The sequence below is a fragment of the Saprolegnia diclina genome (genome assembly GCF_000281045.1).
Source record: "Saprolegnia diclina VS20 unplaced genomic scaffold supercont1.21, whole genome shotgun sequence".
In the NCBI taxonomy this organism is placed as follows: Eukaryota; Oomycota; class Saprolegniomycetes; order Saprolegniales; family Saprolegniaceae; genus Saprolegnia; species Saprolegnia diclina.
The window spans coordinates 84,146-108,566 of NW_008246088.1; the positions used below are offsets into that span (position 1 = coordinate 84,146).

General features: G+C 59.2%; 16 protein-coding genes across 16 annotated transcripts in view; 8 read left to right on the forward strand and 8 right to left on the reverse strand.

Moving 5' to 3' along the window:
* Window positions 1-225: 225 nt before the first annotated feature.
* SDRG_07262 (hypothetical protein) lies at window positions 226-1,480 on the forward strand. Its single transcript, XM_008613084.1, has 3 exons — window positions 226-531; window positions 576-735; window positions 791-1,480. The coding sequence occupies exons 1-3, from the start codon at window positions 265-267 to the stop codon at window positions 1,414-1,416; spliced, it is 1,053 nt and encodes a 350-aa protein (XP_008611306.1). The 5' UTR covers window positions 226-264; the 3' UTR covers window positions 1,417-1,480.
* Window positions 1,438-2,240, reverse strand: SDRG_07263 (phosphopantothenoylcysteine decarboxylase; the record flags this gene model as incomplete). Its single annotated transcript, XM_008613085.1, has 5 exons — window positions 1,438-1,496; window positions 1,538-1,709; window positions 1,759-1,848; window positions 1,900-2,064; window positions 2,115-2,240. The coding sequence occupies 5 exons, from the start codon at window positions 2,238-2,240 to the stop codon at window positions 1,438-1,440; spliced, it is 612 nt and encodes a 203-aa protein (XP_008611307.1).
* Window positions 2,241-2,397: 157 nt separating this feature from the next.
* SDRG_07264 (hypothetical protein) lies at window positions 2,398-5,230 on the forward strand. The gene is made up of 3 exons (XM_008613086.1): window positions 2,398-3,786; window positions 3,842-4,019; window positions 4,070-5,230. Exons 1-3 carry the CDS (start codon window positions 2,404-2,406, stop codon window positions 4,993-4,995), a joined length of 2,487 nt encoding a protein of 828 aa, XP_008611308.1. The 5' UTR covers window positions 2,398-2,403; the 3' UTR covers window positions 4,996-5,230.
* SDRG_07265 (hypothetical protein) lies at window positions 4,998-5,390 on the reverse strand. The gene has a single exon (XM_008613087.1). The coding sequence runs from the start codon at window positions 5,325-5,327 to the stop codon at window positions 5,058-5,060; it is 270 nt and encodes an 89-aa protein (XP_008611309.1). The 5' UTR covers window positions 5,328-5,390; the 3' UTR covers window positions 4,998-5,057.
* Window positions 5,391-5,491: 101 nt separating this feature from the next.
* SDRG_07266 (hypothetical protein) lies at window positions 5,492-8,411 on the reverse strand. The gene is made up of 9 exons (XM_008613088.1): window positions 7,763-8,411; window positions 7,621-7,713; window positions 7,309-7,573; window positions 6,921-7,252; window positions 6,813-6,876; window positions 6,636-6,761; window positions 6,274-6,587; window positions 5,888-6,225; window positions 5,492-5,833 (listed from the first exon to the last, which is right to left on the reverse strand). Exons 1-9 carry the CDS (start codon window positions 8,383-8,385, stop codon window positions 5,742-5,744), a joined length of 2,247 nt encoding a protein of 748 aa, XP_008611310.1. The 5' UTR covers window positions 8,386-8,411; the 3' UTR covers window positions 5,492-5,741.
* Window positions 8,412-9,406: 995 nt separating this feature from the next.
* SDRG_07267 (hypothetical protein) lies at window positions 9,407-10,450 on the forward strand. Its single transcript, XM_008613089.1, has one exon. It carries the CDS (start codon window positions 9,465-9,467, stop codon window positions 10,392-10,394), a length of 930 nt encoding a protein of 309 aa, XP_008611311.1. The 5' UTR covers window positions 9,407-9,464; the 3' UTR covers window positions 10,395-10,450.
* Window positions 10,448-11,388, reverse strand: SDRG_07268 (hypothetical protein; the record flags this gene model as incomplete). Its single annotated transcript, XM_008613090.1, has 5 exons — window positions 10,448-10,726; window positions 10,771-10,986; window positions 11,032-11,085; window positions 11,131-11,226; window positions 11,275-11,388. 5 exons carry the CDS (start codon window positions 11,386-11,388, stop codon window positions 10,448-10,450), a joined length of 759 nt encoding a protein of 252 aa, XP_008611312.1.
* Window positions 11,389-11,554: 166 nt separating this feature from the next.
* SDRG_07269 (hypothetical protein) lies at window positions 11,555-13,403 on the forward strand. Its single transcript, XM_008613091.1, has 7 exons — window positions 11,555-11,964; window positions 12,007-12,279; window positions 12,329-12,394; window positions 12,440-12,622; window positions 12,673-12,771; window positions 12,821-13,079; window positions 13,134-13,403. Exons 1-7 carry the CDS (start codon window positions 11,887-11,889, stop codon window positions 13,346-13,348), a joined length of 1,173 nt encoding a protein of 390 aa, XP_008611313.1. The 5' UTR covers window positions 11,555-11,886; the 3' UTR covers window positions 13,349-13,403.
* Window positions 13,404-13,773: 370 nt separating this feature from the next.
* On the forward strand, window positions 13,774-15,325 carry SDRG_07270 (hypothetical protein). Its single transcript, XM_008613092.1, has 2 exons — window positions 13,774-13,912; window positions 13,968-15,325. The coding sequence occupies exons 1-2, from the start codon at window positions 13,790-13,792 to the stop codon at window positions 15,282-15,284; spliced, it is 1,440 nt and encodes a 479-aa protein (XP_008611314.1). The 5' UTR covers window positions 13,774-13,789; the 3' UTR covers window positions 15,285-15,325.
* A 516-nt stretch (window positions 15,326-15,841) lies between these two features.
* Window positions 15,842-16,559, reverse strand: SDRG_07271 (hypothetical protein). The gene has a single exon (XM_008613093.1). It carries the CDS (start codon window positions 16,491-16,493, stop codon window positions 15,870-15,872), a length of 624 nt encoding a protein of 207 aa, XP_008611315.1. The 5' UTR covers window positions 16,494-16,559; the 3' UTR covers window positions 15,842-15,869.
* A 221-nt stretch (window positions 16,560-16,780) lies between these two features.
* SDRG_07272 (hypothetical protein) lies at window positions 16,781-17,421 on the forward strand (the record flags this gene model as incomplete). Its single annotated transcript, XM_008613094.1, has 1 exon — window positions 16,781-17,421. One exon carries the CDS (start codon window positions 16,781-16,783, stop codon window positions 17,363-17,365), a length of 585 nt encoding a protein of 194 aa, XP_008611316.1. The 3' UTR covers window positions 17,366-17,421.
* A 654-nt stretch (window positions 17,422-18,075) lies between these two features.
* Window positions 18,076-18,768, forward strand: SDRG_07273 (hypothetical protein). Its single transcript, XM_008613095.1, has one exon. The coding sequence runs from the start codon at window positions 18,095-18,097 to the stop codon at window positions 18,656-18,658; it is 564 nt and encodes a 187-aa protein (XP_008611317.1). The 5' UTR covers window positions 18,076-18,094; the 3' UTR covers window positions 18,659-18,768.
* Window positions 18,769-19,664: 896 nt separating this feature from the next.
* Window positions 19,665-21,742, forward strand: SDRG_07274 (hypothetical protein). The gene has a single exon (XM_008613096.1). It carries the CDS (start codon window positions 19,700-19,702, stop codon window positions 21,680-21,682), a length of 1,983 nt encoding a protein of 660 aa, XP_008611318.1. The 5' UTR covers window positions 19,665-19,699; the 3' UTR covers window positions 21,683-21,742.
* A 73-nt stretch (window positions 21,743-21,815) lies between these two features.
* On the reverse strand, window positions 21,816-23,747 carry SDRG_07275 (hypothetical protein; the record flags this gene model as incomplete). The annotated part of the gene is made up of 10 exons (XM_008613097.1): window positions 23,643-23,747; window positions 23,361-23,596; window positions 23,163-23,307; window positions 23,067-23,118; window positions 22,931-23,018; window positions 22,729-22,877; window positions 22,568-22,680; window positions 22,293-22,522; window positions 22,129-22,244; window positions 21,816-22,085 (listed from the first exon to the last, which is right to left on the reverse strand). Exons 1-10 carry the CDS (start codon window positions 23,690-23,692, stop codon window positions 21,816-21,818), a joined length of 1,449 nt encoding a protein of 482 aa, XP_008611319.1. The 5' UTR covers window positions 23,693-23,747.
* Window positions 23,748-23,763: 16 nt separating this feature from the next.
* SDRG_07276 (hypothetical protein) lies at window positions 23,764-24,192 on the reverse strand. The gene is made up of 2 exons (XM_008613098.1): window positions 23,979-24,192; window positions 23,764-23,927 (listed from the first exon to the last, which is right to left on the reverse strand). The coding sequence occupies exons 1-2, from the start codon at window positions 24,177-24,179 to the stop codon at window positions 23,829-23,831; spliced, it is 300 nt and encodes a 99-aa protein (XP_008611320.1). The 5' UTR covers window positions 24,180-24,192; the 3' UTR covers window positions 23,764-23,828.
* A 178-nt stretch (window positions 24,193-24,370) lies between these two features.
* Window positions 24,371-24,421, reverse strand: part of SDRG_07277 (hypothetical protein) — a gene marked incomplete at both ends in the record, with an annotated part of 1,582 nt that continues 1,531 nt past the window's right edge. Inside the window, one exon of the mRNA XM_008613099.1 lies at window positions 24,371-24,380. Coding sequence (XP_008611321.1) covers window positions 24,371-24,380 — 10 coding nt within the window. The remainder of the gene's footprint in view (window positions 24,381-24,421) is intronic.

Sequence of the window (24,421 nt, forward strand, 5' to 3'; positions counted from 1 at the left end):
ATTAGAAAATGCATCGGCGAGATGGCCTCTTCAGTGCCTAGCATCCGGACTGCGTATTTGCGCCAGCCATTGTACGCTTGTAGTGGCGCGCTGATATCCTTTGGCGTCGGCCATGGCCGTCTGCAAGTACCTGGGATCGGCCACTTCAAGTCGCGGCGATTGACACCCATCGTTTTATCCGGACGTTCGGATACCGATGCGTCGGTGGCCATAATTAATTGCCAAGAGAGGAGAACGCAGCGAGACCCGAGGTAGACGACCAAGATGCCGCCGAAGAAGAACCAAGTGTCCAAGAAGACGGTGGAGAAGAAGAAGGAGCAGATGCTCGAGGACAAGACGTTCGGCCTCAAGAACAAGAACAAGTCCAAGCAGGTCCAGAAGTACGTGCAGCAGGTGCAGCACCAGGTCAAGGGCACGTCCGAGGCCCAGGAGCGCAAGAAGCTGGATGACAAGAAGGCTGCGGCCGCGGCCAAGGAGGCCATTGAAAAGCAGATGAAGGACCTCTTCATGGCCGCCATCGTGCAGCCCAAGGTGGGCCGCCAACAAGAGATGCATTGATGCTAACGGCGCCGTAGGTTCCGCTCGGTGTCGATCCCAAGACGATCGTGTGCGAGTTCTTCAAGCAAGCGACGTGCGCGAAGGGCAACCGCTGCAAGTTCTCGCACGACCTCATGGTCGGCAAGAAGGCCACCAAGATCAACCTCTACGAAGACGATCGCGATGCCAAGGACGCGGGTATGATGACATTAAACCATCGACGAACGCTTGTGCTCATGGTACGCCTAATTAGATATCATGGACACGTGGGACCAGAAGAAGCTCGAAGATGTCGTCGCCGAGAAGCACGGCCAGAAGGTGGCGACGACCACCGACATTGTGTGCAAGTTCTTCTTGGACGCGATCGAAAAGTCCCAGTACGGTTGGTTCTGGACGTGCCCGAACGGCGGCAAGTCGTGCAAGTACCGCCACGCGCTCCCGCCGGGTTTTGTTTACCAGTCCAAGAAGGACCGCGAGAACAGCAAGAAGAAGGGCGATGAGGTCAGCATCGAAGAGATCATTGAGCAGCAGCGCGCCAAGCTCGGCGCGAACGGCGGCACGCCCGTCACGGCCGAGTCGTTTGCCAAGTGGAAGACCGAGAAGGCCAAGCGCAAGCTCGTCGAGGACGAGAAGCGCCGCAAGGACGAAGCCAAGAAGTCGGGCAACCGTGGCCTCAACACGCTCAGTGGTCGTGCCCTCTTCACATTCGACCCGACGCTCTTCCAGGACGACGACGGCGCTGCGGGCGACGAGTACGAAGTCGAAGATTACGAGGACGAGGAGAAGCGGCCGGCGCCCGACGCGGCCTCTGCCTCCATGGACCAGAGTCTGTATATGCAGGACGTGGAAGATAACTTAGACGAACTCGTCGAAGAATAGACCGTGTAGTTTTGGGATGAGCTAGATCGTGCGACGCACATGGGTTACAATGTCATCGATTGCCGCGAGCGCGCCATTGCCTACGAGATTTGTGAGCTGCAATAAGATCTAGTGCGCCGACCTGTCTCGCCGCACGCCAGCATCTTGCTCACGGGCGGGATCACACGATAGCCAAAGTCGTCTTGGAGAATCTGGACGTGTTTGGCGGTGCATGGGTGTGTCCACATTTGTGTGTTCATGGCCGGCGCCACAAGTAGCGGCTTGGACTGCGACCACGCCCGCACGACGCACGACTACCGGGAATTGGTGAGCCGCTGTTGGCATTGAGCGAGACTAAAAGACCAAGAGGTTGTCGCAGAGGCCGTTCGCGAGCTTCGCCATTGAGTTGGCCGAGAGTGGCGCGACAACACACACATCCGCCCAGTCCCGCAACTACATGGCAGAGGTGTCTCCACACGAGTGAAGCGGGGAGAAAGCTCGCACTTGGATGTGAAGAATGGGGTCACCAATGACGTTCCACGCGTTCCACTCATCTTCGTCGCGGTGGATCGTGACGCCAAGTGCTTCGAACGCCGCAAACATCGTTGGGTTGTACGCAGCGGCCTTGGGGAGAAAAAAGTCGGCCGACTTGGTCAGCACCACTTGCACCTGCCATGATTCGCCGCGTTAGCCTTCGTTTCACGCAAAGGGCCCAGCACCTCTGCATATTCTGCAAGCTTCACGACCAGTTCCGGCACCTTGATCGTCGCGACGCTGCCGGACGCAGCCACAAGGACACGCGGCCGCGTCGACGTCGCCACGGCCCCGCTCGTCGCAGTTGACATTCGAAGTTCAAATGCGAACTTCGTAGATACGATGGTCGGTTTTGATTGGTGCTAACCTTTTATATCCTGAAATTAATATTCCGCAAGTTAAATGTAACATACAAATAGCAAGCATAACGGACTCGAATGGGCTGTTTTATTTATGAATCGTTCACAACGCAAAATGTGGAGCACTGGAGGAAAGACAAAGGCCGCGGCCCCGACGTCCATGGCGCCTCCGCTCTTCAGCATGTCCAAAGGCCCTGCCACGAAGGCAGCTCCGGCGCCGGCCGCGAGCGTTGCCAAAGAGGCCAAGGCCGCAGCCCCTGCCAGCGGCGGTCTCAAGTCCGTCCTCGGCTTGGCAAGCTCGATCGCGCCGGCGGTGCTGGCCAACGTGCTGCCCGAGATCCATGTCAACCTCATGTGCGCGCACGAAGCGACGGGCTCCATCGTAGTGCTGGGTGCGAAAGGTCGCCTTTGCTACGTCAACATGCAACATGCGGCGCCCATCTTGCACGATCTGACGACGACGCCGGCGATGGCATTGACCCTGGCGACGGCCACTGGCTTGTCCTTCAACCCGTCTGGCACGCGCATCCTCGTTGAGGCGTCGGCTAGCAATGCAACGCCAGGAAGCGACTTGTATACCTTTGAGCTCCCGTTCGGCGCTCGCAACGCGCCGTCGACAGGCGAGCGCGTCCTCGTCAAGTTCAAGGACGGTACGAGCCGCGCCGTGACGCTCTCCAAGAAACAGGGCGTGGATACCTTGCAGCGCGCTATGGACGCACTCACATGCGACGAGCGAGCGAACGTCAAGACTGTCTGCCAAGACGTCTTCGACATCGACCTCCAGCGCGTGTCGCTGCCACCCAACGTCCGCAGCCGGCACGCGCTCTGGCATCCGCTGAGCGACGCGCATGTCGCTATCCTAACGACCATCGAAGACCTTCGGCTTGTGGACGTCCAAGATGACACGACCGACCAAGTCCATGCGCTCGAAAGCGCACCAACGACGTCCTCCGCAGTGCACTCGACCGCGATTGCGTTTGGCCCGTCCACGGGGTGGGAAGCGTTTACCGTGTACATCCTTCGCTCCAACGGCGACGTCTACGCCCTCAACCCGTTCGTGCCGTCGATGAAAGCAGCGGTCGCCACGTCGCTTCTCGTCTTTCTCAAGCAAAAGACCGAGGCGCTTCTCGCGACTGCATCCTCCCAGGAAGCCATCGTCGTGCTCAAGGCGCAACGCCACTGGCTCGACGAGCTCTGGCCGACGGCGGCACCGCGCCCGGCGGTTAGCAAGTTTAGCGCTCCGCTCCATGACGAGGAAGACGAACCCCGTCCGGCACCACTTGTGCCCACGACACGCATCAGCACCACGTCCGGCCTCCGCCCGCACACGTGGCCGCTTCAGCTCCAAGGTCCGTTCACGCGCGCGGGGTCGTCGTGGCCAAAGCCGTCCGACGCGGCCGCGCGCTCGCTGCGTGCGGTCCCGTACCCTCTGACGGACAACAACATTGGCCAGCACCCAGTGCTCGCGGTCGCGTATTCGTCGGGCCATGTGGAAATCGTACGTATCTTTCTCGATTGTATCGAATTATCAACCTCGGAATGGATGCTGATAGGTGCTGCTGGCGAAAGAAGCGCGGCCACTGTGGCAATCAAGCCACGTGTCGCCGCCGCCGCCATCGCCGCTGTACGTGGTCGAGTGCCTCGATCTCGGGACCGACGCGAACGGCGGCAAGGCGGAGCTCACCGCCAAGGCCCATTTGCCCTACTTTGTCTACGTCGTGCATTCCACCAGTAGATGATCGATCCATATGTTGGTTTGGCATCTTACGTTGTATGGCTAGGCGTCCACGTCATCCACGCCCACTGGATGCGGGAGCCCCTCACGGGCCCTGTGACGAGCGCGGTGCGTCGCGTGTTTTCCGTGTCACCCAACGCACTCGCGTCGTCGCATGCGATTGGCGCGTCGGTTCTCCACACGGTCGAACTCGGTCACTTGATTGTGGTCCAGCTCGTCTCGGGGGCGTTTGAGATCGTCAACGTCAGCGCCGCGGTCGTACCCAGCGTCGCCGCCACCAAGCTGCGGTCGCCGCCAACGCCCACCGCGTCGCTGGTGCCGCTGCGTGATCTTGTCGACGCCACTCAATCCAAGCGCCCGTCGACGACGACAGCGCACGTGGCCGGTGCGACGCCGCTGTCGCATGCGACCATGGCGACGGTCCAGTTCACCTTGGACCATGTCCGGCAGCTCAATGACGAGGTCGCGTACCTCCAAGAACTCCAGCTGCTCGCGTCCAACCGGCTGAGTCTGCACAAAGAGATGGCGACGAAGCAGGCGTCGTCGATGGCGGCGCTCCAGAAGCACATTGCGGCGCTCGAAGCGTCGACGATCGCGCTCTCGGACCGCGTCAAGCACGTGCAAGCGACGCAGATGCGGCTCAATGCGCGCGCGGCCGCCGCGCTCCAAGCCATTCGCGACAACCAAATCGTAGTGACCAAGGCCGAGATCAAGTACAAGGAGGACCTTGTCGAGATGCAGACGCAAGTGCGCCGGCTCACGCCGCAAGTGGTGCAAATGAACATGGACGCCGAAAAGCTGCTGCGGACGGCCAAGCCGACGACGTCGACAGCACCGCGCTCGTTCTCGGACGAGAAGGAGCGCATGGTTCACGACGTCTTGACCGCCGAGACGCAGCTCATCGCAGACGCCAAAGCGATTCTGAACGACCTCAGTGACAAGGTCGAAAAGATCAAGCTCTCGGTCGCGTGAGGTGCATATCTAAGATTTAAAAAACAGCGCGGACTTTGTATTAAATAAGAAGATAAAGAGCATTAGACGGTCGAGCTGCGTGGGCACGACGCGTCGACAAACTGGCGCTGGAGCTTCTCCATCGCCGACTCGTGCCGCATGCGGGACGTCGTCGGCATGCGAAGAATCGGGACGGCGCTGGACACCGGATGCATCTCGGGCGACTCGAGCACTTGCCGCCAAATGTCAAAGTCCATGCAATCCGGTTGCTTGGTCAGCGGCTCGACCGTCGGTGCGAGGGCGGCGAGGTTGAGCACCGCGTTGTTGCGCTGGAGGTGCTTGCTACTCGACATGGCGACTGCGCATCAGGAGGCAGAACGCGGAATCCATCGAAGTTCGAAATTAGTGGTACGGCGTTTCTATCGCCCGTCCACCACCAACGTGGGCAACTGCCATCAACCCACGTCGGGTCTTTGCAGCTATCGCAAAGAGCGGTGCAGCGGTGCGGACCCAGTATAATAATCCTGCAGGTTTCTGGTTCTATCTACATGTACCAACGCGTCCTCGTGCCGCCACGTCACGGCCATCTCAAATCAGTTCTTAGACATTGCAGGAAGTAGCGCCACCTTCTGACTCTTGACACAGGAGTAGGACGATGTGCAACGACGCGTGTCCATGCGAAGGAGAAGGGATGTGGCGTCCCCACCGCCCGGCCCACGACGCAACACTCGCATATAGCAAATGCAAAAAGATCATCCACGGATCACTTAGTTGAGCCGCGCTACCGTGCTCATCGGGAGCGTGCTCGTGTTGGCTTGCAGAAGGGTCGAGACGGCGCCGTAGAGCTGCACAAGCTCGTCTACACGGCCATAGTATGAGTCGTCACATCGCATCAAAGTTGGCTCCGCGTTACCTGGTCGCAACGCGCGGTACCGCGTCTGAAACATCGTGTGGCAAATGCACGCGCACGCGTCGCAGCCGTCGCAGACCGGACAGAGCTTGCTACCGCCATTGCAGTTGCACTCGACCGCATGCGGGTTGGTGCGGTACTGCTTCGAGTGCAGAAGCGCGCCCGTGTGGCCAAAGCCCGACCGGAGGCCGTTGTGGTGCTCGAACGTCACGTGGTGGTCGGCGTCCGCGACAAAGCAGCTCATGCAGAGCTTGAACGGCGGGAGTGGCACGCCGCTCGCCGGCGTTTTGGCCAAAATCATGCACCCGAGGCACTGCTTGTAGCTGTTGCCAAGCTCCATCCTACAACAACGATATGTCGTCGGCATGCTTGCACCGAGAGCGGGGTACCGGCAGAGGGTGCAGAGGAGCTGGTCGGGGCGGGCGTGGAGGTCGACATTGTGCGTGACGTGGCTGTCGCTGTGACGTTCGTGGACAAACCACGAATCGTCGCCGTCGCTCTGCATGCGTTGCTCCTCTTGGAGGATTGCTTTGAAGGCACTGCGCAGCGACGCAAGTCGCAACATGGTCGCAGGCGACCGGCGGCCTGACCGCACGGCAGCGACGAGACGCCGGACCGCTTCGAGGACGCACGGCCGCGGGTCCCACACGTACGACATGGGCCGCGCCTCGGTGCTGGGTCGCTGGAGGCGTTGCAGCGAGTACTACACCGCGATCGAGTTCTATGCATTTAGAGACAGAGCAGTACGCACCGCGATCGAGTCGGCGATGCCGCCACCCGTGACGCCTTGGTACGCCCACTCCCAACTCAGAAACATCGAGAAGCCGCGCTGGGCCGTGTCCGGATCGTGGACGCTGCGCCACATGTGCAGTCGACCCTACGCGCCGAGTCGGTGTCAGCCACTCCATGCGGCGCGTGCATCCCATACGCGGTTGATGTGGAGGTACTCGCCGGGCTGCAGCCGCACCTTGCGCGAGGTGTACCCCAACTTACTACTCGCAATCTTATCAATATAAGAGCGATAGGGCCGACGTACTGGAGGTTGTCGAGGTACTTGTCGAGCATCTCGGCGCGCCGATGGGGCTGGTAGCCCATCCGGTCGAGGAAGTCGAGGAGGCGGAGGCACGCGGACGGCGGGTATTGATCAAACACAATGAGCTCGAGCTCGCCGTGGAGCACTTGGTACGCAATGTCGGTCGAGCCGTTGCCCGCCTGGAAGAGCGCAGACCGGTGGCCCGCAAAGCTGCAGTACATGCGCGGAGCGAAGCGTTCGTGGCGATACGACGCCGGGAGGTTCTGCAGATAGCAGTCTGCGCCACCCGGCAAAATGTTGGGCCACGCAAACTGCCGACTCAGATCCGACGCCATCTAAGCCCACAAAATGTAAGCTCAAAGCAAAAACAAGCAAAACGATGCACACATACCTCGCCGCAGAACAGGTCGAGGTTGAGGCCACTGAGCGCAAGCACTTCGTGGAGGCCAATGGACCACGACTTGTTGTTGACGTCGACAACGTGGACCACGGAGGGCGGCGCGCGCTGCGTCGCAATGATGTACTTGCGAAACTCGACGATCGAGAGCTGAATGTCGCCGGCGTAGTACAGTGGGGACGTCGACCCTTTCGGCGGAAGCTCCGTCGACTTGTAGAGCTTGAAGTGCGAGAACGACCAGTGGAGGTTCGGGGAGCAGCTACGAGCCGCGTAGGAGCGATACCGATGATGGGCATTTCTCATTACCTGTCGAGAAAGTTGATGACGGTCCAGAGCTCAATGTTGAGACCTGACACGAGGCCTTTGAGGACCGTGAGCGACGACGTCCCTTCGAGGCAGCTAGACGTGAAGCGTGAGACGCGAACATAGCGAGACAAACGCATGTTACCGCAGGAGACAGTCCATCTCGGCGTCCTCCACACGGCCATGAGGCTTGCTTGAGTACGCTGGCGTCAAGTCGATGCGCAACACATGCTCGTCGTCGGTCTCGAGGCTGCGTCGAAACCGGTCCAGGGATGCGACGTATGTCCGCTGCTTCCAGAGCGGCGGCGGGGCGTTGGTCGGCGGACCATCGCGCTTGGCAAAGTCACCCATCGAAGACAAGTGGCGCGACTGGTACATGGGGCCGCCCGAGATGAATGGCTCGTCGACAACATGACGATTTCGCCCAATAACACGACCGGACGCATCGACTGCATACTGGGGCTCGGGCGCGATAGGCACGTAGGCCGTCGCCGGCGCAGTCACCACCGGCGGCGCCATAATGGGCGCGGTCGACGGCGCACGCGGCTCGTCGATGCCCAAGGCTTCTCGGCGCTCCTTGGCCATGTCGGCCATGATCACATGCGGTGCCACGAGTTCGCGGTGGCGGAGGTCCACGAAGTTGCCGCGGCTGTGGTAGGCCTTGAAGCACGAGGGCTGGCAGCAGAAGCGCATGTCGCGGACGTCGGTCTCCCCGACCCCCGAGATCCGCTTGTCCCTCTGGCAGAAGACGCAGCGCACGATGCCCATCGTCTCGTCGGCTGCCCCAAACACGCCAATTGCCAACCGGTTGCGACCAACGTATCCGGATGATCCGCTGCAACCTTGCGCGAGGTTGCACTTGGCTTTGGCAAAGCGCAGCAGATAAGGCCTCCTCACTCACAGAGGCCTCCTAGTGTGCGTGTTGGCGATACGCGCAGCTGGTGCCAGTCTGTTTAGAAGCCACGCAGCTCGGACAAGAGCACGGGTCATCAGCTGCTCGTCTCCATCATTCGAGATGATGCATTTCACAAGCATGCACGGCTGCCGCTCACTGTTTGCCGGTGGCCAGCCATTGAGAAGTGTATGGCCCCCTTGCTTTCGAGACGCGCTATCTTGGAGCTGCGTCGGGTTCGAATCGCGTGTGTCGGTGCTGGCAACAACGTCGTCGTCACTTATGTATTTCACATCTCGCTCCCAGTCGCCAACAGGTCGTCGCGATGGCTCGATGCGAGCCTGCATGGTCGAGCGGCACCGGTCGCCTCTACTACCTCTACTGCCTGGTACTCGTACACCCACGACGATGCGGGCTCGGTCCGTCCGTGCAGGTTCCAGACATTGACCGTGCGTGCGTGATGGCCAGCAGCCACCAATTTGGTGATGTGAGCCTTTATTCATGCATCTTCCTGTCGCGGCGGCTGCTTTGAACCTTGAAGTAGCCACACCCAGTTCCGACCAGACGACGTCGTGCATGGTAGCGCGACACCGCGCGGGTGCGCTGCGGAGCGCTGCGGAGCGAGGCGCTTCGCTGCAGTGCGTCGACCTGGAGGACGATACGTGTCAACGACGCAGCCACGCGCTTGCGCCGCGCCTCTGGGCGACGGCAGCTCCGACGCCGTGACTTACGAGCCAGATGGCGCGGCTCAAAAGCAACTTTGAGTCGGGGTAGCCACGCGTTATTTTTATTCCGACTGGCAATGTCGACTTAAGGTTTGTATGCAAACGCATTAAAAGTGCGATTTCGGCCACGAAAAAACAGGTACGTTGCGATGGTGACACACTTTTTTTGTTGGCGTCAACAAGGAAGGCCGGCGCTTGCGACTCCTCGCTCCCGCCGTTGCCTCGACGTCATGAAGGCCTCTCTTGCAGCGGCATCACATGCGACGCTGAAAGGCGTCGCGTGTACCCAGCGACGATCTTCGCGAAACGCCTGGCGCCCGCCACCGGCCGTCGCCGCCACGATCGTCTACGACGGTGTGAGCGATGTCCACCGCGATGCGAGCGACCCATGGCGGCAGTGCGCTCTGCCCATTTGCGTCCTTCTCTTTCTCTCAAGTGCGTGGCTCTGCATCTACAGCCCCGACGCGCTGGCGCTGACCGGGCTCGCTCTGAGCTGCCTCGGTCTTTCGGCCATCGCCTCTGCCCGCCAGCTCGATGGCACGTCCAAGCTCGCGCTCGACATGCGCGAGATCGTCGTCGTTCAGAACCCGACGTCGCCTGCGTGGACATTGAAGCAAACCGAGCGTCTATTGGACTCGGACGACGAGGTCGTCGATGTTGGCCGCCGGTCGTACTCGATGCAGTCGACGCTCGACTCGGAGTGCGACTCGGAGTGCGACGACGATCTGCGGCACTCGATTGCATCGACCGTCGCAGTCGAAGACGACGAAGACGACACCGAGGACGACCTATCGGACATAGAGTTGTTTGACGTCGCGCCACCGTATGTCCCGTCCCCTGTCCCCCTTGCCTCCACGCCCATCATCCGTCCGCCCCGCCCCCCGACCGTGGCGCTGAAACGGAAGCTCGTTTCAGTAGCTGCCTCGTCACCGACGACCAAGTACCGCGCTGTGAGCTGTGCTAAGCCTCGCGCATTTGGCGGCCGAAAGCTTCTTACGCCCGCCCTGCAACGCATGCTCGACGAAGTTGAAGCGATGCAAGACGAGAGTGACCGGCTCATGGCCGAAATGGCGCACCTTGGTGTGCACGGCCCATGCAGCATGAACGACCGTCTCCGGCGCTGGTCTCTGCGCTCGGCGAGCCCGACCCCGCCCTTGTAAATCATTCTTCTATCCTTAACTTGAAACCCTAAACACGTGAATTTGCTGTTATTCTATTGCTTGGGGTTGTTGAGGAAGGCCATGAAGCCCGTGTAGGCGCGCTCGAGGTCAAAGCTCATTTGACGGATCTGGTCGTCGTCGAGCTCGTCCGACGCACGCATGGCGTTGAGGACGCGGAGCCATTGCTCTAGCTTGAGCCGGCCCTCGAACGTTGGCGGAAGGCCATTGACCTTGGAGAGACTCGACATGCACTCGCTCAATAGCGGCTGGATCTCGTCCACAGCGCGCACGTTGAGCTTGAGGTAGTCGGACAGCGTGATGCAGTGTTGCACCTACGCATTTGCACGTTCAGAAAGGGCATGGCGTTGGCTGGTACCGTTTGAGCGACGTTGACCGTGTCGGAACTACTGCTCGTCGTGTTGTGCACAACGGTCGCGGGCACGCCGAGGCGCACAAGGCGCTCAATCGCGCGCGGGCAGTCGAGGCGATAATGTGTCAAGAACGAGTCGATGGAGACGAGGTGCCCCGCGTTGCGCAGCGCGGTTTCGGTCGTCTTGTACTGCGAAATGAGCTTTGTGCATGCTTCTGTGTACTATGTATGCAGAGATGACATGGGCAAGACACAAGAGAGGCAAACCGCGTCGGGCGAAATGGCGTCACGGACATACGCTGTCTCGAGATGCTCCGTGGTCTGCCCATCAATGAGCACATGCACACAGACGCGGAGGCCGCGTACCTTGATGATTGCATAGAGGTCCGAGAGGTCTTCGTACATGCGTCGTTCCTTGGGCGTATCCCATAGCTTGATCTCGCCGACCTTGGCCGGCGGACCCTACGGGCCGTGTCAGCCTCACTCGCCAGGAGAGCTTCGCCGAGGTACCGACGGCGCGGAGGCCGCGGACATGGTCACTTGGGTCTGGATGTGCATGCTCGCCGAAGTGTACGTGTACGCAGGCGGCGGGACGTTGGTGTACGGCGGAGGCGGCGGGTTCATCGCGTGTCGTCGCTTTGTCTTGTGGCAAGGCGAGTTGCCGGATCTTTATGCACTTATAATTCTGAAACACAATGCCAGCACATACAAGTTTCAAGGTTACATTGGCGCTTAGTTATTATAATATCCTAACACAATTTAGCGTGTTAGAATACAGAGTGGTGATCACCAACATTCGGCATCCGCGGCAAGCCATCCCTGGGAATCCTTCCTCGCATGCGAACACCAGCGCGAGATGACTGTGGCATTCGACACGTTGGCTCCGGGAGCAAAAGAGGCTCTTGAGCGATCGCTTCAATCGAGTCCAACACCCCAATGGTGCTCACTAGATAGCCTTGGACGAGGCAAGTGATGGCGAGCTGCCGCCCTTTGTCGCCGTACAACGAACGCTGGTCTGCTGCAGTGATCGCGGATATAATTAGTCCTTTCTCGCTTGGCTAAATATACGTAGTCGTCTTTCTTTCTTCCGACCAAATTCTCGAGTGACGACGACGACGCGGGATGGAGACGAAGCTCACGCAGTCCTTCTGGCGCAAGAAGCGTATCATCACGCAGGAAGTTCTCCAGGCCATTGGAAAAGTAAGATCTCTTTGGGATGACGTCGAGCTTATGGTATACTAGACGACGCCGACCGACGACAGTGTGTACCAGCAGGAGCTGCTCAAGTTTCAAGACTTGGTGACGCACGTCCGCGCGACGCTGCGGGAGCTCGAACGGTATCGCTGCAGCCTCCAGCTCTTCTGCAGCGCGACGACAGCACTCGCCAACGAGGTCGTGTGCCTTGCAACGCCGAGCCACCTGGGGCAAGTGCCACCGACGCACCCCGAGGCGTTGGCCACGGCGCTGCGCCAGGTCGCGCCGTCACGGATGATGAAGACGCAGTACTACTCTGTGGTCCTCGCCTTGAGTTTCATTTTGACCACTTCTCAACTGATATACATAGGACGACACGATCACGGGCGCCATTCGGTCGCTTGGCATCAAGCTTGCCGAGCTCGAGGCGCAGACCGTGCGACGCCAAGATGCGCTGAAAGTGAAACTCAATGCGCTCTAGAAAGACATCAAGGCCCGCGCACAAGCCAAGCTCGAGTGCGATAGCTACGCACGCGGCGCCAAGCCGTCGGCGATGCACACCGCAGCGCACGCGCGCCTCGACTCATGCACCCGCACCGTGTTTCGCGTGTTTGCCAAGTACGAGGCGCTGCGCAACACCTTTTTGTCCAACGAGCTGGAAATGGTGTGTTGACGGGCGGCCTACCCGTCAATTAACTACACATATGCGTGCAGGTGCGGCAAGCGCTAAGCTCCTTCTTCCTCAATGGCGCCGATGCGATCGCGGCGCCGCTTCTTTTGCAGCCCGATTCCGTTGCTGCCGAAGAAGACAAGGTAATGTACACTGTCTCTCACGTCGTCAGCCTTATGACACGTCACGCAGATCTTCTCAGACTTGATGACCAAGGGCAGCGTTGTGGCGGAGGCGCCTCAAGAAGTTGCAAGCGAGGTCGAGCCTGTGGTCCACCACGTAGACTGCAACCCGCGAAAGCCGAGCTTGCCCTCGCTGCCAGAATGCCACGCGGTCGTGGCCAAGTACGCGCGCCGCCGCCTGTCGCGAAGTGCCTCGGCACGCCCGCTCGCACAGCATGCGCCGCCCTCCGTGCTTTTGGCTACTCTATCCCTCGACGACGGTGACGACGGTGAGCTGGAACGATTTCGATTGCATCTGATTCGAATCTCGTCGTGCCGACTAGGCAACCCAAGTCTCGCCGCGGGCTGGCAGCGCTGCGACAACCAGGACGACGACATTGGCGAGGAGATCATGACGACAGTACCTCTCCAAGACGCAGAGGGTGTGGCTGCGCCACCTTCTGGCGATGCACCTTCGGCTCGACGGGTATCTTTGTCGTTTGTCCCGTTTGCAGCCAAGCTGGTCCGGGACCCAAATTCGAACCAACGGCCAAACTAGCCAAAAGCTTCTGTCGACAACAAGAGAATCGAAGCATTTGTATATGACTACGCAACCGCAGTCGCCTTCTATCACGTCGTGGAAGGACGCAATCTCTTCCTGCGCCTTTCGCTCGATTTGGCGCGGGCCAGCAGCGTGCAGCACGAACAAGAGTATGATGTTTTAGAGGTTTTTTACATCTGAAGAGGGTTGACATTGGCGCAGCAAATCTATCGTCTCCGTCGAGGTATGTGGTTTCAGAGGGAGTGCACTGTGGTCGGCGTTTTGATTGGGCGAGGACTGTGGTACGTTTTCTTTGGCTGTGGGATCTTTGAAAGGCACGATCTTCAACCTCCAGTCAGAATGCAGCGATTGAAAGTTGATATCGAGTTCCAGAGGTTTTCAATCCTAGTTGAAGGTTGCCGCAAAAACCGTCACACTCCAATTTGACCTCGAGCCACCATGCGGGTCCAAGAAGAGACGACTGCGCTCCTGCCCAAGACGCCTTCGCTCGTCCAGAGCCCCAACTTTCGCGCTGTGCTCCGTGATGAAGTCCGCCACGTGTACCAGCTTGCGTCGCCCGTGGTATGTGCTTGGCTAATGGGGCATGTGCTGTGCTCATCATCCCGCTTGTCCTTAGGTCATGACGTACGTGCTCGAGCTCACGCCGGGCCTCACAAGCCTTGTGCTTGTGGGCCAAATGGCGGCGGACGATACCAAGAAGTATGTCGACGCGGCTGCGCTCAGCGTCATGTATCTGAACTTGACGGGCCTCTCGGTCGGCATTGGTCTTGCTACTGCCATGGACACGCTCTGCGCGCAGGCGTACGGCGCTGGCAACGTCAAGCACATTGGCCTCTACCTCCAGACGGGCAGCATTGTGCTTCTCGCGGCCTTTCTGCCCGTCTTTTTGGCCAATTTCTTCAGCGCCGACATTTTGATCTTCTTGCAGCAGCCCGAAGACGTGGCCGAGCTCGCGGGGTCGTTCTCGCGCGTCATGGCCCTTGGCCTGCCCTTTCTGTACGCGTACGAGCTCCTCAAGAAGGTACTGCAGTGCCAGAACGTGACGTGGCCGATGCTCTACTCGGCCATCATTTGCAACGTGGTCAACCTCGTCGCGGGCTACCTCCTCGTGAACCACACCGACATGGGCTACATGGGCGCGGCCGTGAGCCGGACGCTCGGCAACATGGCGCTCCCGCTCTCGCTCGTGCCGTACTTTTCCCAGGCCAAGAACCTCGCGTTCTGGCCCGGCTGGCAGATCGAGTCGGCGTGCCGCGGCATTCCCGAATTTATCTTTTTTGGCCTCGCCGGCATGCTCATGATGATCTTTGAGTGGTGGAGCTTTGAGATCATTGCGCTCCTCTCGGGCCTCCTCCCGAACGCGATGGTGGCCATTGGCGCCAACGCTGTCCTTGTCAACATCACGGCGACCGTCAACATGTTTTACCTTGGTATCGCGGTCGCGGGCAACATTCGCGTCGGGAACGCGCTCGGGGCCAACCAGCCCAAGCGCGCGCAGGTCTCTGCCCTCACGGCAACTGCGCTCGGCGGCGTCGTCTCGATCGCCACGGGCATTTGCGTCTACGCCTTCCGCTTTGTGTACCCGCGCTTCTTTACGCAGGACGACGCGATGCTCGCTCTCGCGGCGCAGGTCGCGGTCGTTGTCGCCGGCTTCCAGCTCGTGAACGCGCTCAACTCTGCGATCCAAGGCGCGCTCCGCGGCTGCGGTCTCCAAAACTACGGCGCTGTCATCAACTTTGTGTCGTACATTTGCTTTGGCCTGCCGATGGGGTACCTCTTTGAGTTTCACTTTGAGATGGGCCTCCCGGGTCTCTGGGTCGGCATGACGATGGGCTACACGTGCGCGATGCTCATCGGGACGGCCATCCTGTACAAGTCCAACTGGCAAACGCTCGCCGACAAGGCGCAGGAACGCGCCTTTAGCAAGGAATAAGATGGCTCGATTATCAATAGCAGATAGTTTATTTCCACCGATTCGCGTGCGTCATGGCAGGCGGCAGCGGCTTGGAGCTGCAGCTTGGGCGCTTGGGTTTGGGCAAGTCGACGTGCGGACAGACAGTTTGGCGACACGACTGGACGCGAAGCACCCAGGTGCTTTGCTCATGGGGTTGAGGTGACACCCATTACAGGTGCGGTAGACAGGGTGTCGACGGTTGTCGCGCGCAATGATAACTGCGCGGATCACCACTCAAATGCCATTCGAGTCGGTTGCAACAGAGACGCGAGCGCATCGTCGCAGTGTTGTGGCGCCTGGAACCAGTGAAAGCGTTGGCGACGCTGTCGACTGCGCATTCGGAACGATAAGCATCCTCCACCTCCGTGACCAACGAGTTGCACTCTTGAAGTGGCGAGTATTCTTTTTGAGAGGCTTTTCAACGCGAAAGATTACGAAGATCGTCAATGACTCGTGGGAGCATGTCTTCGTTGGGCACATTGGGGGTCGAGCCGTGGGTTGAGCGATCGGTCATGCAGGCATGGAGGACAAGATTATGAGATACCGGTGTAAACACTGGTTTGGTTATGTAAGCACGTTACAGATATCGCCCGAGGCTTGGAACTCGCGCTCGCACGCAGGGTCCTTGACGTATACGTCGACGTCAAAGTACTTGGCATACGCCGAGACAAAGCCGATGCAGTCAGGGCACATGGCGCGGTCGACGACGATCGACACGTGCCGCCAGTACACGCGCGCATCGGCTGCATCTTTGAGCTTCTCGTGGAGGTCGACGAGCTTTTGCTTCTCGGCGTGGCACCAGCCAAACATGAAGCTGCGACTGTTGAGAACCGTCGGGTTTTCCACCACGTAGGCGTGCTGGACCTCGGTCGCCAAGTAGGCAGCGCCGAGGCTTAGTGACTGCTGCGCGAGAAAACCGTCCGGAGAGCCGCAGACGCCAAAGCCGCTGATGGTCGCACCGTCCAGCAGCGTCGGCAGCAGCGGCAGGTCGTCGCGTGGCAGTGCACGCAGCTCGGCGTGGCACTTGGTGGCGCGCTTGGAGGTCGGAAAGTGCACCTCCTGCGCTGTCAAGTACGCAAGGTACGCTTCAAAGTGGGCGATCTGCTCCAGCGGCGGCAGCTCAAGATACGTGGCCGCGACATCGGGCCCGAGGAACGCGGCGAACGTGTAGTACGTCGTCGTGCTCATGGCGTGATTGGCCAAGAAAGGACATGCCGGTTGAGTACATCCGGATAATGCGCGTCAGGTGCAAACTGAGTTTGGCAAAACTGTACTGGCACAAGCGAGCACAGGTGTGATGCAAACGAGCACAAGCACGCGTACCTTGGTACTTAATTATTGTTGCAGAGGCACTCGTGAAGCCGAATGACTGGCACTTTTGTGGTGCAATGGGCTTGAACTATGTGAATGAGGGTCGTTAACCGCGTGAATGATGGTAAAAATAGCTCATCACGCTTTGTGTGACGCATTTTACGATGCCCCCGAAACGGAAATCTACGGCAAGTGCCGATGCGCCGCCGGCCAAGAAAGCCGCAGCCAACCAAGACGCAGCTCGCAAAGCCAAGGCCAAGACCGTAAAGGAGCGCATTGTCTACATCGTGTCGGTGGCAACGCAGCTTCTCGGACCGTTGACGATCAAGAAGCGCCTCCTCGCCGAGTTTGGCTTGACCGAGTCCAAGCCGTTTGCGTCCAACTTCAAGAAGGCTTTGAAAGAGCTCAGCGAAGAAGACCGCGACGACTTTGGCAAAATTGGAGGCAGCTACCACGGTGGCACGTCGTCACCAGTATACCTGGCCCGCGTAGCCAAGGAAGAGGCCGACGCGGCTCACGCAGCAGAATTCGCGGCGCACGAAGGTTGCGTCAAGTGTTGCTTCTGCGACCATTGGTGCTCGGATGACTGCTTCATTGACGAAGACTCGGTTGCGCGCGGCGGCGAATACACATGCTCCAACTGCCACAAGACATTTTGGACGTGGATCTCGGACGGGTACGCGTATGGTCACCCCATCGAATATCGCTACGGCGACGGCAAGGCCGATTATGCGGACCTGAGCGACTAAGATTTTCGACGGAATCACCTTTTGTCTTTATCATCGCAAAATACTGGGACGGTATGGAATCTTGTTTTGGTGTTCGAATCGTCAAGCGACATGATGGTCGAGTGATGCCTATGATGGTCTACTGTACTTGACACTCGCTAGGTGGCACATCGCAGCTCATCTAACTGCCTTTTTCAATCACACATATGTCCACATCACACAAGAATGTGGACCTTGATGTGGCGCCCGAGTTCTTCAACATCGAGCTTGGAGCTTGGTCGTTCCTTTCCCACCGTGTACTCGGTATTCTAGCAGAGGCAAGAGGTAACCAACTGACGTGTTATCTACGGACTGAGCACTGCAAGTGGGGCGAAACGTTGGCGCTTTGTTCAGTCACGGAGTTTGCCGCGACCGTTTACATGGATTTCATAGCTTGTAGAGACCGCCCTGCTGCAAACCCCTGCACAAAGTCTCTGGCGCGACACGTGCTTTTTGATTTTTTCAATGCCACCTCGTCCCACCGCGTCTTATGCAACGCCCTTGACGTGCGCTCGTGTTCGAAATTCCGAGCCACATGCCAGTGCGGGACACGCGATCCGGATAAAGATCCAATCAAATTTGAAAAATGGCGCGAGGCGGCGGTTTCACGCCGTGTATCGTCGCAGCCCCGCTTCTGCCACCACGTGGGCGTCGGAACATTCAAAGAAGATCGGCGCGGCTTGGGTCTTGAGTCATTCATTTTCCAACACAATGCCACAGCATCACGAGCTTTTTGACGCGACGAAGCGTGTGCCCAAGTTCCTTCGGCATCTCTACCACATTCTCACGGACGAAGACCCGGCCATCATTGCCTGGTCGCTCGACGGCCTCTCGATCAAGCTCTACAACGTCCGGCGCCTCGAAGCCGAGGTCCTTCCCAAGTACTTTAAACACAACAAGCTCGCTAGCTTCCAGCGTCAGCTCAACTACTTTGGCTTCCGCAAGTGGACCAAGACGCAAGCATGCGTGTGCACGTTCAGCCACCCGCAATTCACGCGCGACGCCGTAACACCGAGCCGCAGTGATGTAATAAGCGAGAATGACAACCAAGCGGAGCTTCGAAGCCCCGAGTGGTCCACGAGTATGGGTGACCCGCTGAGCGAGACCGACGACATGGATGCAACTCTGAGTCCTACGGACTGGGACATTTGTCTGCAAGTGCTTTCGGCGCCGTCCGCCCTCGACTGGATCAGCCCCGTCGAGCTCGACCACGTCATGCTGGCCAGCGACAGCAAGGAGGCTCAGGTCTTGTGGTCCAACAACGTTTGGCACTAGAGCTTTGCATGCACCTCCACCCCATTGTACTACGATCCATATTTAATCGAATAAAACGGCAACTTTGAGTCAGCTTGTAATGATTTCAACGCGAACGCGTTTCGAACCAACCTGTGCTCTCTTGATTAACGGCAACGCCTGCAGCATACATCGCCGCCTTAAACACGAAGTGAACCGGGCTTGCGCTGCTTTGACACGGACGGGTACGTCCGTAGGTGGTCGTTTTGTGCAACGAGAAGTCGTTGGATCGAGCCGGTCGACCGCATATTTCTGGCTCCGCCTTTGTTGCGTCCAAAGGCGGCGTGCAATGCTCCGACAATGCACCACTCGCGCATCGGACGGGTGGTCGTGGCGCGCTTGTTTCGATCACTTTTTCCTGGCGACTGCAAGAATTCAGCGTCCATCCCCCTCCAACCTTGACGAGCTGATCGGTCCAAGGCATTCACGTCGCGACGCCATGCAGAGGATGCGCTTGATGCCAGGTCACCGGTCAACGACAACTGCAGTATACACCCCGTAGCAACGGCACACAGCGTTATAGTTGCTGCATCTAGATGAACGGCGATAATGGACGCCACAAGATGTTTGCACTGAGCACCGAGGGTGGCGTCTACAGGCGAGTTGAAGATGCTCGAGTCCATGCGTGGATCGGCACTGGGCTGAGAATTCAGGCTTCCTGAGACCCAGCTGTCTTCTCTATCGTTTGGCGGCTTTCGTATGTACACGCCATCAACGGTGCACCGACTGTGCTGCGCTTGCCCTTGCGACGCCTTCGGTCCGTCGGACTCGAGTCCGTTGGTGCGCCAAGGTTCCCGGCTTTTCCGCGGCTTGCGTAATACAATGCACAATGGTTGTCTCGCTATACAAAGTCGAAAAGAACGTGCGTGAAAAAATGCTAAACATTGGCGCATCCGGATACACTCGCCGCCGATTGGCCACGGGCGCGGCAGTCTGAATTGCTCGCTGTTTATCCGGACGACCGGCGCTGCCGAGTTACACACTGTATTTTCGCCACCGACGAAATCGTAGCGTCCGGCGCCGATGCGGATGCTCAAGACGACCGGCCTCTTCCAGAAGAAGCCGTCGGTGATCCCGATCATGGAGGATGAGAGCGAGCCATCGCCGCTGCCCATCTATATGGACATGCAGACTGCGCGCCACATTGGCGGCAACCGCGCGCAGCCGGGGCGGTCCGTGGCCACGGACGACGACGACGACGCGTCGAGCCACCACCCGCTCGACAACATCTTTGACACGCTGCAGCTGCAGACGATGGTCGGTCGCGACCGGCGGCGGCGTATGCCGAAGGAGATGCGTCTTGTCTTTGAAGCCGAACAAGACATGCTGCGGAGCCCCGCGGCGCAACAGCAGTCGGGCGTCGTCGTGCAGCCCGAAAACCTCTGGCAGACGTACGACACGGTCAGTCGGATACACTTTGAGCGCGACGGCGGCGCGCTGCGGTCCCACGACGGCGACCCAATCAAGCTCGTGTCGAAAGCGTGTTTTGGCTTGTACGCGAGTCTCGTGGCCGTCGGCTTCCTCTATGGCGCACTACCCTCCTTGTACCTTGCCTCGCCCTCTCATTCTGACTACTCGCAGCTGCCCGTGCTCTCGCTCATGACGCCCTTGTACCCGATCTTTAATGCGTCTGTCGCCATGACGCTCTTTCCAGCATCGCTGCGCGTAGTAATTGGCCTCGCGTCCGACTGCTACCCGTTCTTGAGCTACCGCCGCAAATCGTACATGGTCGCTGGCTGGACCATTGCAGCGCTCGGGCTCCTTATCGCGGGGCTTCTAGCCATGGCGAGTGCCAACCTCGTGCCACCGCTCGTCGTGGCCACGATCGGCGTCACGGTCGCTGACGTCGCTGGCGACGCCCGCCTCGTCGAGTTTGCGCAGCGTGAGCGACTCTCCAAACGTGGCAACCTCCAAGCGCTCGCGACCGGCATCAAATTTGCGCTCACGGCCGCTGGGCAATTCTACGTGGCCATCTTTCGCTATTGCCAGTCGGCGCCGTGGACGGTCGAGAGCACGGGGTACCAAGCGCTGCTGTTTACGCTGGCGCTCACCGCACTCGCGCCCATTCCGTTTGTGTGGACGCGGCTCGTCGAAGAGCCGGCGCCGCCGTCACTGCCATGGGCATCACGCGCCAACGACCTCTTTGGCCTCCTCAAGAAGAAGTCGATCGTGCACATTTTGTGGTTTGAGCTCGCGTTCTCGCTCTTGAGCCACATTGGGTCGGGCTCTGGGTCGTTCTGGAAGCGGCACGACCTCGATCTGGCGTTCGAGACGCAGTTTCTCATGCAAAATACGTCGGCCATGTCGGACGAACCCGCGTTCACAAAGTCGCTGGTGTTTACGCAAGGCCTCATGGTGTCGGGCGGCCTCCTCTGCTTTGCACTGCCGATGCTGCTCTGCCGGTCCCCACTCGCGACGTGGAATTGGCGCGTCGCGTTCTTCTACTGCACACTGCTCACGTCCATGCTCTGCGCGGTCCAAGCATCGTTCTTGGCCTACGACACGAGCCGCGGACCGGTCGTGTGGTATCTGCTCCCGCTCCTCGTGCAGTTTCCCATGGGCATCCGGTACATGCTCAGTCTCTTCCCGATCGTCGAAGTGACCGAGCCAATGTACGAAGCCACGATCGGGAGCCTCCTCGTCACGGCGCAGCTCGCGCCGATCCCGCTCGCCACAATGCTTTTTAGCCTCTTGGAGACCCCTTACGTGGCACGCTTGGCGCCGACGCTCAATTTTACAACCGACGCAACGCAGTCGGCGTACGGCGAACTCGCGAGCTTGAACGCGCTCTGGGGCTTTGCCGCGGTTCTCAGTCTCTGCTGGCTGCCCAATCAAAAAGTGAGTGCGCAGGTCATTCGCAAGTTTGGTGGCACGCGCCGGCGGTGGGGACAAACGTCGCTTCTTCTCGGCGGCGTCTCGGTTGCGTTTGTGTTTGTTGTAGCGCTGCTGAGTCTGATACCGGGTCTCGGCTGCACACCCGCACTTGGGGACAAGTGCCCACTCTAGGACCGTTGCGATCGGGGTCGTTTAATTTTTAATGAATAGTTGCTAGCTCGTGATTTCATCTGCTTTTTTATCCTTGTTTTGGAGCCAAGACTTCAAGACATGAAAATAATATGTTGCATGCAGCACAAAATGCCTACTGCTTGGCCCGCACGATGTTGCGCGCGCGGCGTTCCTTCTCGAGCTTCTCCTGGAGGCTCAGTTCCTTCTTGAAAACTTTGAAGATCGCGTCCGCATCAACGTGGTTGTTGTTGCAGATTTGGATCCAGCGCGGGAGACCGAACCGACTCACTGTCCTGCCGTCGATCGCAGAGCCAATGTTGGTTGCGTACTTGGCAAACATCCCGCGCTTGATGCCTTTGAACCACGCTAGTACCTCGTCGTGACTCCAGTCCTTGAGCGCCGCCTACACACAACCCTAGCCCTACCCTAACCGCGTCGCCACGTACCTTGACCGGCGCCTCGGCGGGTGCAGGCGTGACATCGACGCGGTCTCGCTTGAGCTCGGGGTTTTCCGCCAGCATAAGGCTGGCATACTGCAGCGTATGCAGCGTGTGCTCCGTGTCTAGGCGAAGAGCATGTGCTTCAGATTTGTGGTGTTCGTTCAGCTAACCGGTTGCGATCGGCGAGATGGTTGCAATGACCGCCGCCCGCGCGTCCTTGGACCAGAGCGACTCTTTGAGAAGCCGCGTGAGCGTCGACGCGCGGTAGGGCACGTAGCCAGTGACGTCTTCGGCGCCCAGCGCCCGTACGCACTGCTTAAGCGCCATGTGGCTCGAGTTGATCTCGATGGTTTCCTTGCGCCGGTCGGCCGAGTGCGCAAACGAGTCTTCGTTGCGCTCACTAGTCACAGATCTGAGGCGCGAGCCAAAACTGCGACGCGATCACCTCCCAGCGAGGTCGAGGAGCACGAGCTGCCCACCACGGACGTCGCCCGACGCACTCCGCAGCGTCAAGAAGCACAAAAAGTGCGATCGCGACGAGACGCTGTTGACGGCCGTCTACGATTCCAGGCATGAGCAGGCGACCTCCGACTGCAGCAGCGGAACCTTCTCGGTCGCGCGCTGGGCGAGGGCACGCTCGACGGTCGCCAAGAGGTCGGCGGCCGACGTCGCTACATGCTCGCCAATGTTGAGGAGCTTGCTGCTGCCGCCTTCGTCGTCACACACGAGGACCCGCTGCCGCTTCTTGAGCAAATCTACATGGTCGAAGCCACACGATCACGACACGACGTCACGCCATGATGCGTACCGTAACACTTGGCGCCAGCGATTTCTATCGCCGAGATCACCACGTTCCACGGGGCCTGCGGCGTCGCAAAGAGCAGGTCGGCAATGTGCTACGCCACTTGAGCTCTGCAACAGGATAATCGTCTTAACCGTCATACCTCTTGAAACCCCGTCATGGTATGCGTCTTGCCTGACCCTGTCTGGCCGTACCTAGTTGCCGTCGTGGACGAGATCACGCGTCCCATGAGGTGTACATCATGATGACAGCTTTGCCGCCGCCCATGGCATGGTCCACGAGCGGCGCGCCGACTCGGTCAAACACGTCGTCGGTTGATGTCTTTTCCGAAAAGACGTGGGAAAACGTGTGCGTGTGGCTCTCGATAAACTTGCGCTTCATGTCTGCGCACAATATATGGTCAATAATGTCAAGATTACGTGGACGCAGGACGCACCCGCGTACATTTGGCAGTCGTGGACGACGAGGCGGTGGTCGTCCAAGCACGTGACGACGTCGTACTCCTTCTTCTTGGGCTCGTGCTCCAAGATGGGCCGCTTCCGGACGTAGACTTGGATGCCATCCGGGACGTTCGAAGCGTCGTCCTCGTGTTGGTTGGAGCCCTTGAGGAGACCCACGCGCAGACGATGGATCATGCTGCGAAAGTCGACGCCATGGACTTTGCGCGCCGTGCTAGTGCTATCCGATGAACCCGACTTCACGGCGATCACGGTCGTACCGCTTGTCCATCATCTCGCCCTTCTCGCGCCATTGCTTCTCCGGGACCATGGCCGCTCCAAGGCCACTCGCCGTCGATATTTATACTACCCCGTGGGTTACGTGCGTTGCAGATGTGCAAATTTGGGGACGAAAAGAATGCAATTTTTCGTGTTGGGGTGGTTAAAGGGCGTGATGCTCGATCGCCTTAGCCGATCCAGACTCTGGTGATGACCTTGTTCTCGTCCAGCTTGATGTTGAGGCGGCCAAACACGAGGTCTTCCGTGAAGCCGCGGTTGCGCACAATCTAAGATGATGATAGAAACCCAAACAAGATGGGATTTAGAGATTGTCGTACGCGCAATGGTTCATACGTGATGTCGGACTCGAGGATGGCGCCGGCGTCGCCAGCAGCTTCGTCCGCGGTCGTGTAGAGGTGCTTGCCGATCCAGGCTTCCGCGTTGGCGAGGGCCGCTTGGGCCGCCGAGTCGTCAAAGGCGCTCATCGCTGTCGCTTGCAGAGCCAGTGCCACGGTGGCGAAGAGGGCAAACACGCGCATGAGCAGAAATGGCCTGTCCCAAGCGCCTCTTCTGCACAATACATATCGAATCTTGGAGGTTTCCACGTGGCACGTCGAGAACCAGATCGTCGTGCATGCGCCAAGCGTTATGATGGGTGCGAAGCGAAGGGGCCGATGATGATTCCCACAGAGAGCGGTCGATGGCTCTGTGGCCGTCTCATGCTCGTGTTCTAGCGAGCTCTGGGGCTCATCTCCCTGGTGGCGCTCTTGCACAAGGCGTC

Excerpts from the sequence above, each read along its gene's own strand:
- SDRG_07262 (XM_008613084.1), top strand. The coding sequence starts at position 265 with ATGCCGCCGAAGAAGAACCAAGTGTCCAAGAAGACGGTGGAGAAGAAG. Across the intron at positions 532-575 it reads CCGCCATCGTGCAGCCCAAG|GTTCCGCTCGGTGTCGATCC; the intron begins GTGGGCCGCCAA and ends ACGGCGCCGTAG. Across the intron at positions 736-790 it reads TCGCGATGCCAAGGACGCGG|ATATCATGGACACGTGGGAC; the intron begins GTATGATGACAT and ends ACGCCTAATTAG.
- SDRG_07264 (XM_008613086.1), top strand. The coding sequence starts at position 2,404 with ATGTGGAGCACTGGAGGAAAGACAAAGGCCGCGGCCCCGACGTCCATG. Across the intron at positions 3,787-3,841 it reads CGTCGGGCCATGTGGAAATC|GTGCTGCTGGCGAAAGAAGC; the intron begins GTACGTATCTTT and ends GGATGCTGATAG. Across the intron at positions 4,020-4,069 it reads CTACGTCGTGCATTCCACCA|GCGTCCACGTCATCCACGCC; the intron begins GTAGATGATCGA and ends TTGTATGGCTAG.
- SDRG_07265 (XM_008613087.1), bottom strand. The coding sequence starts at position 5,327 with ATGTCGAGTAGCAAGCACCTCCAGCGCAACAACGCGGTGCTCAACCTC.
- SDRG_07266 (XM_008613088.1), bottom strand. The coding sequence starts at position 8,385 with ATGGGCATCGTGCGCTGCGTCTTCTGCCAGAGGGACAAGCGGATCTCG. Across the intron at positions 7,714-7,762 it reads GAGATGGACTGTCTCCTGCG|CTGCCTCGAAGGGACGTCGT; the intron begins GTAACATGCGTT and ends CTTCACGTCTAG. Across the intron at positions 6,588-6,635 it reads GCATCGCCGACTCGATCGCG|TACTCGCTGCAACGCCTCCA; the intron begins GTGCGTACTGCT and ends ATCGCGGTGTAG.
- SDRG_07267 (XM_008613089.1), top strand. The coding sequence starts at position 9,465 with ATGAAGGCCTCTCTTGCAGCGGCATCACATGCGACGCTGAAAGGCGTC.
- SDRG_07269 (XM_008613091.1), top strand. The coding sequence starts at position 11,887 with ATGGAGACGAAGCTCACGCAGTCCTTCTGGCGCAAGAAGCGTATCATC. Across the intron at positions 12,395-12,439 it reads CCGAGCTCGAGGCGCAGACC|AAAGACATCAAGGCCCGCGC; the intron begins GTGCGACGCCAA and ends AATGCGCTCTAG. Across the intron at positions 12,623-12,672 it reads TGTCCAACGAGCTGGAAATG|GTGCGGCAAGCGCTAAGCTC; the intron begins GTGTGTTGACGG and ends ATATGCGTGCAG.
- SDRG_07270 (XM_008613092.1), top strand. The coding sequence starts at position 13,790 with ATGCGGGTCCAAGAAGAGACGACTGCGCTCCTGCCCAAGACGCCTTCG. Across the intron at positions 13,913-13,967 it reads ACCAGCTTGCGTCGCCCGTG|GTCATGACGTACGTGCTCGA; the intron begins GTATGTGCTTGG and ends GCTTGTCCTTAG.
- SDRG_07271 (XM_008613093.1), bottom strand. The coding sequence starts at position 16,493 with ATGAGCACGACGACGTACTACACGTTCGCCGCGTTCCTCGGGCCCGAT.
- SDRG_07273 (XM_008613095.1), top strand. The coding sequence starts at position 18,095 with ATGCCACAGCATCACGAGCTTTTTGACGCGACGAAGCGTGTGCCCAAG.
- SDRG_07274 (XM_008613096.1), top strand. The coding sequence starts at position 19,700 with ATGCGGATGCTCAAGACGACCGGCCTCTTCCAGAAGAAGCCGTCGGTG.
- SDRG_07276 (XM_008613098.1), bottom strand. The coding sequence starts at position 24,179 with ATGCGCGTGTTTGCCCTCTTCGCCACCGTGGCACTGGCTCTGCAAGCG. Across the intron at positions 23,928-23,978 it reads TCACGTATGAACCATTGCGC|ATTGTGCGCAACCGCGGCTT; the intron begins GTACGACAATCT and ends TCATCATCTTAG.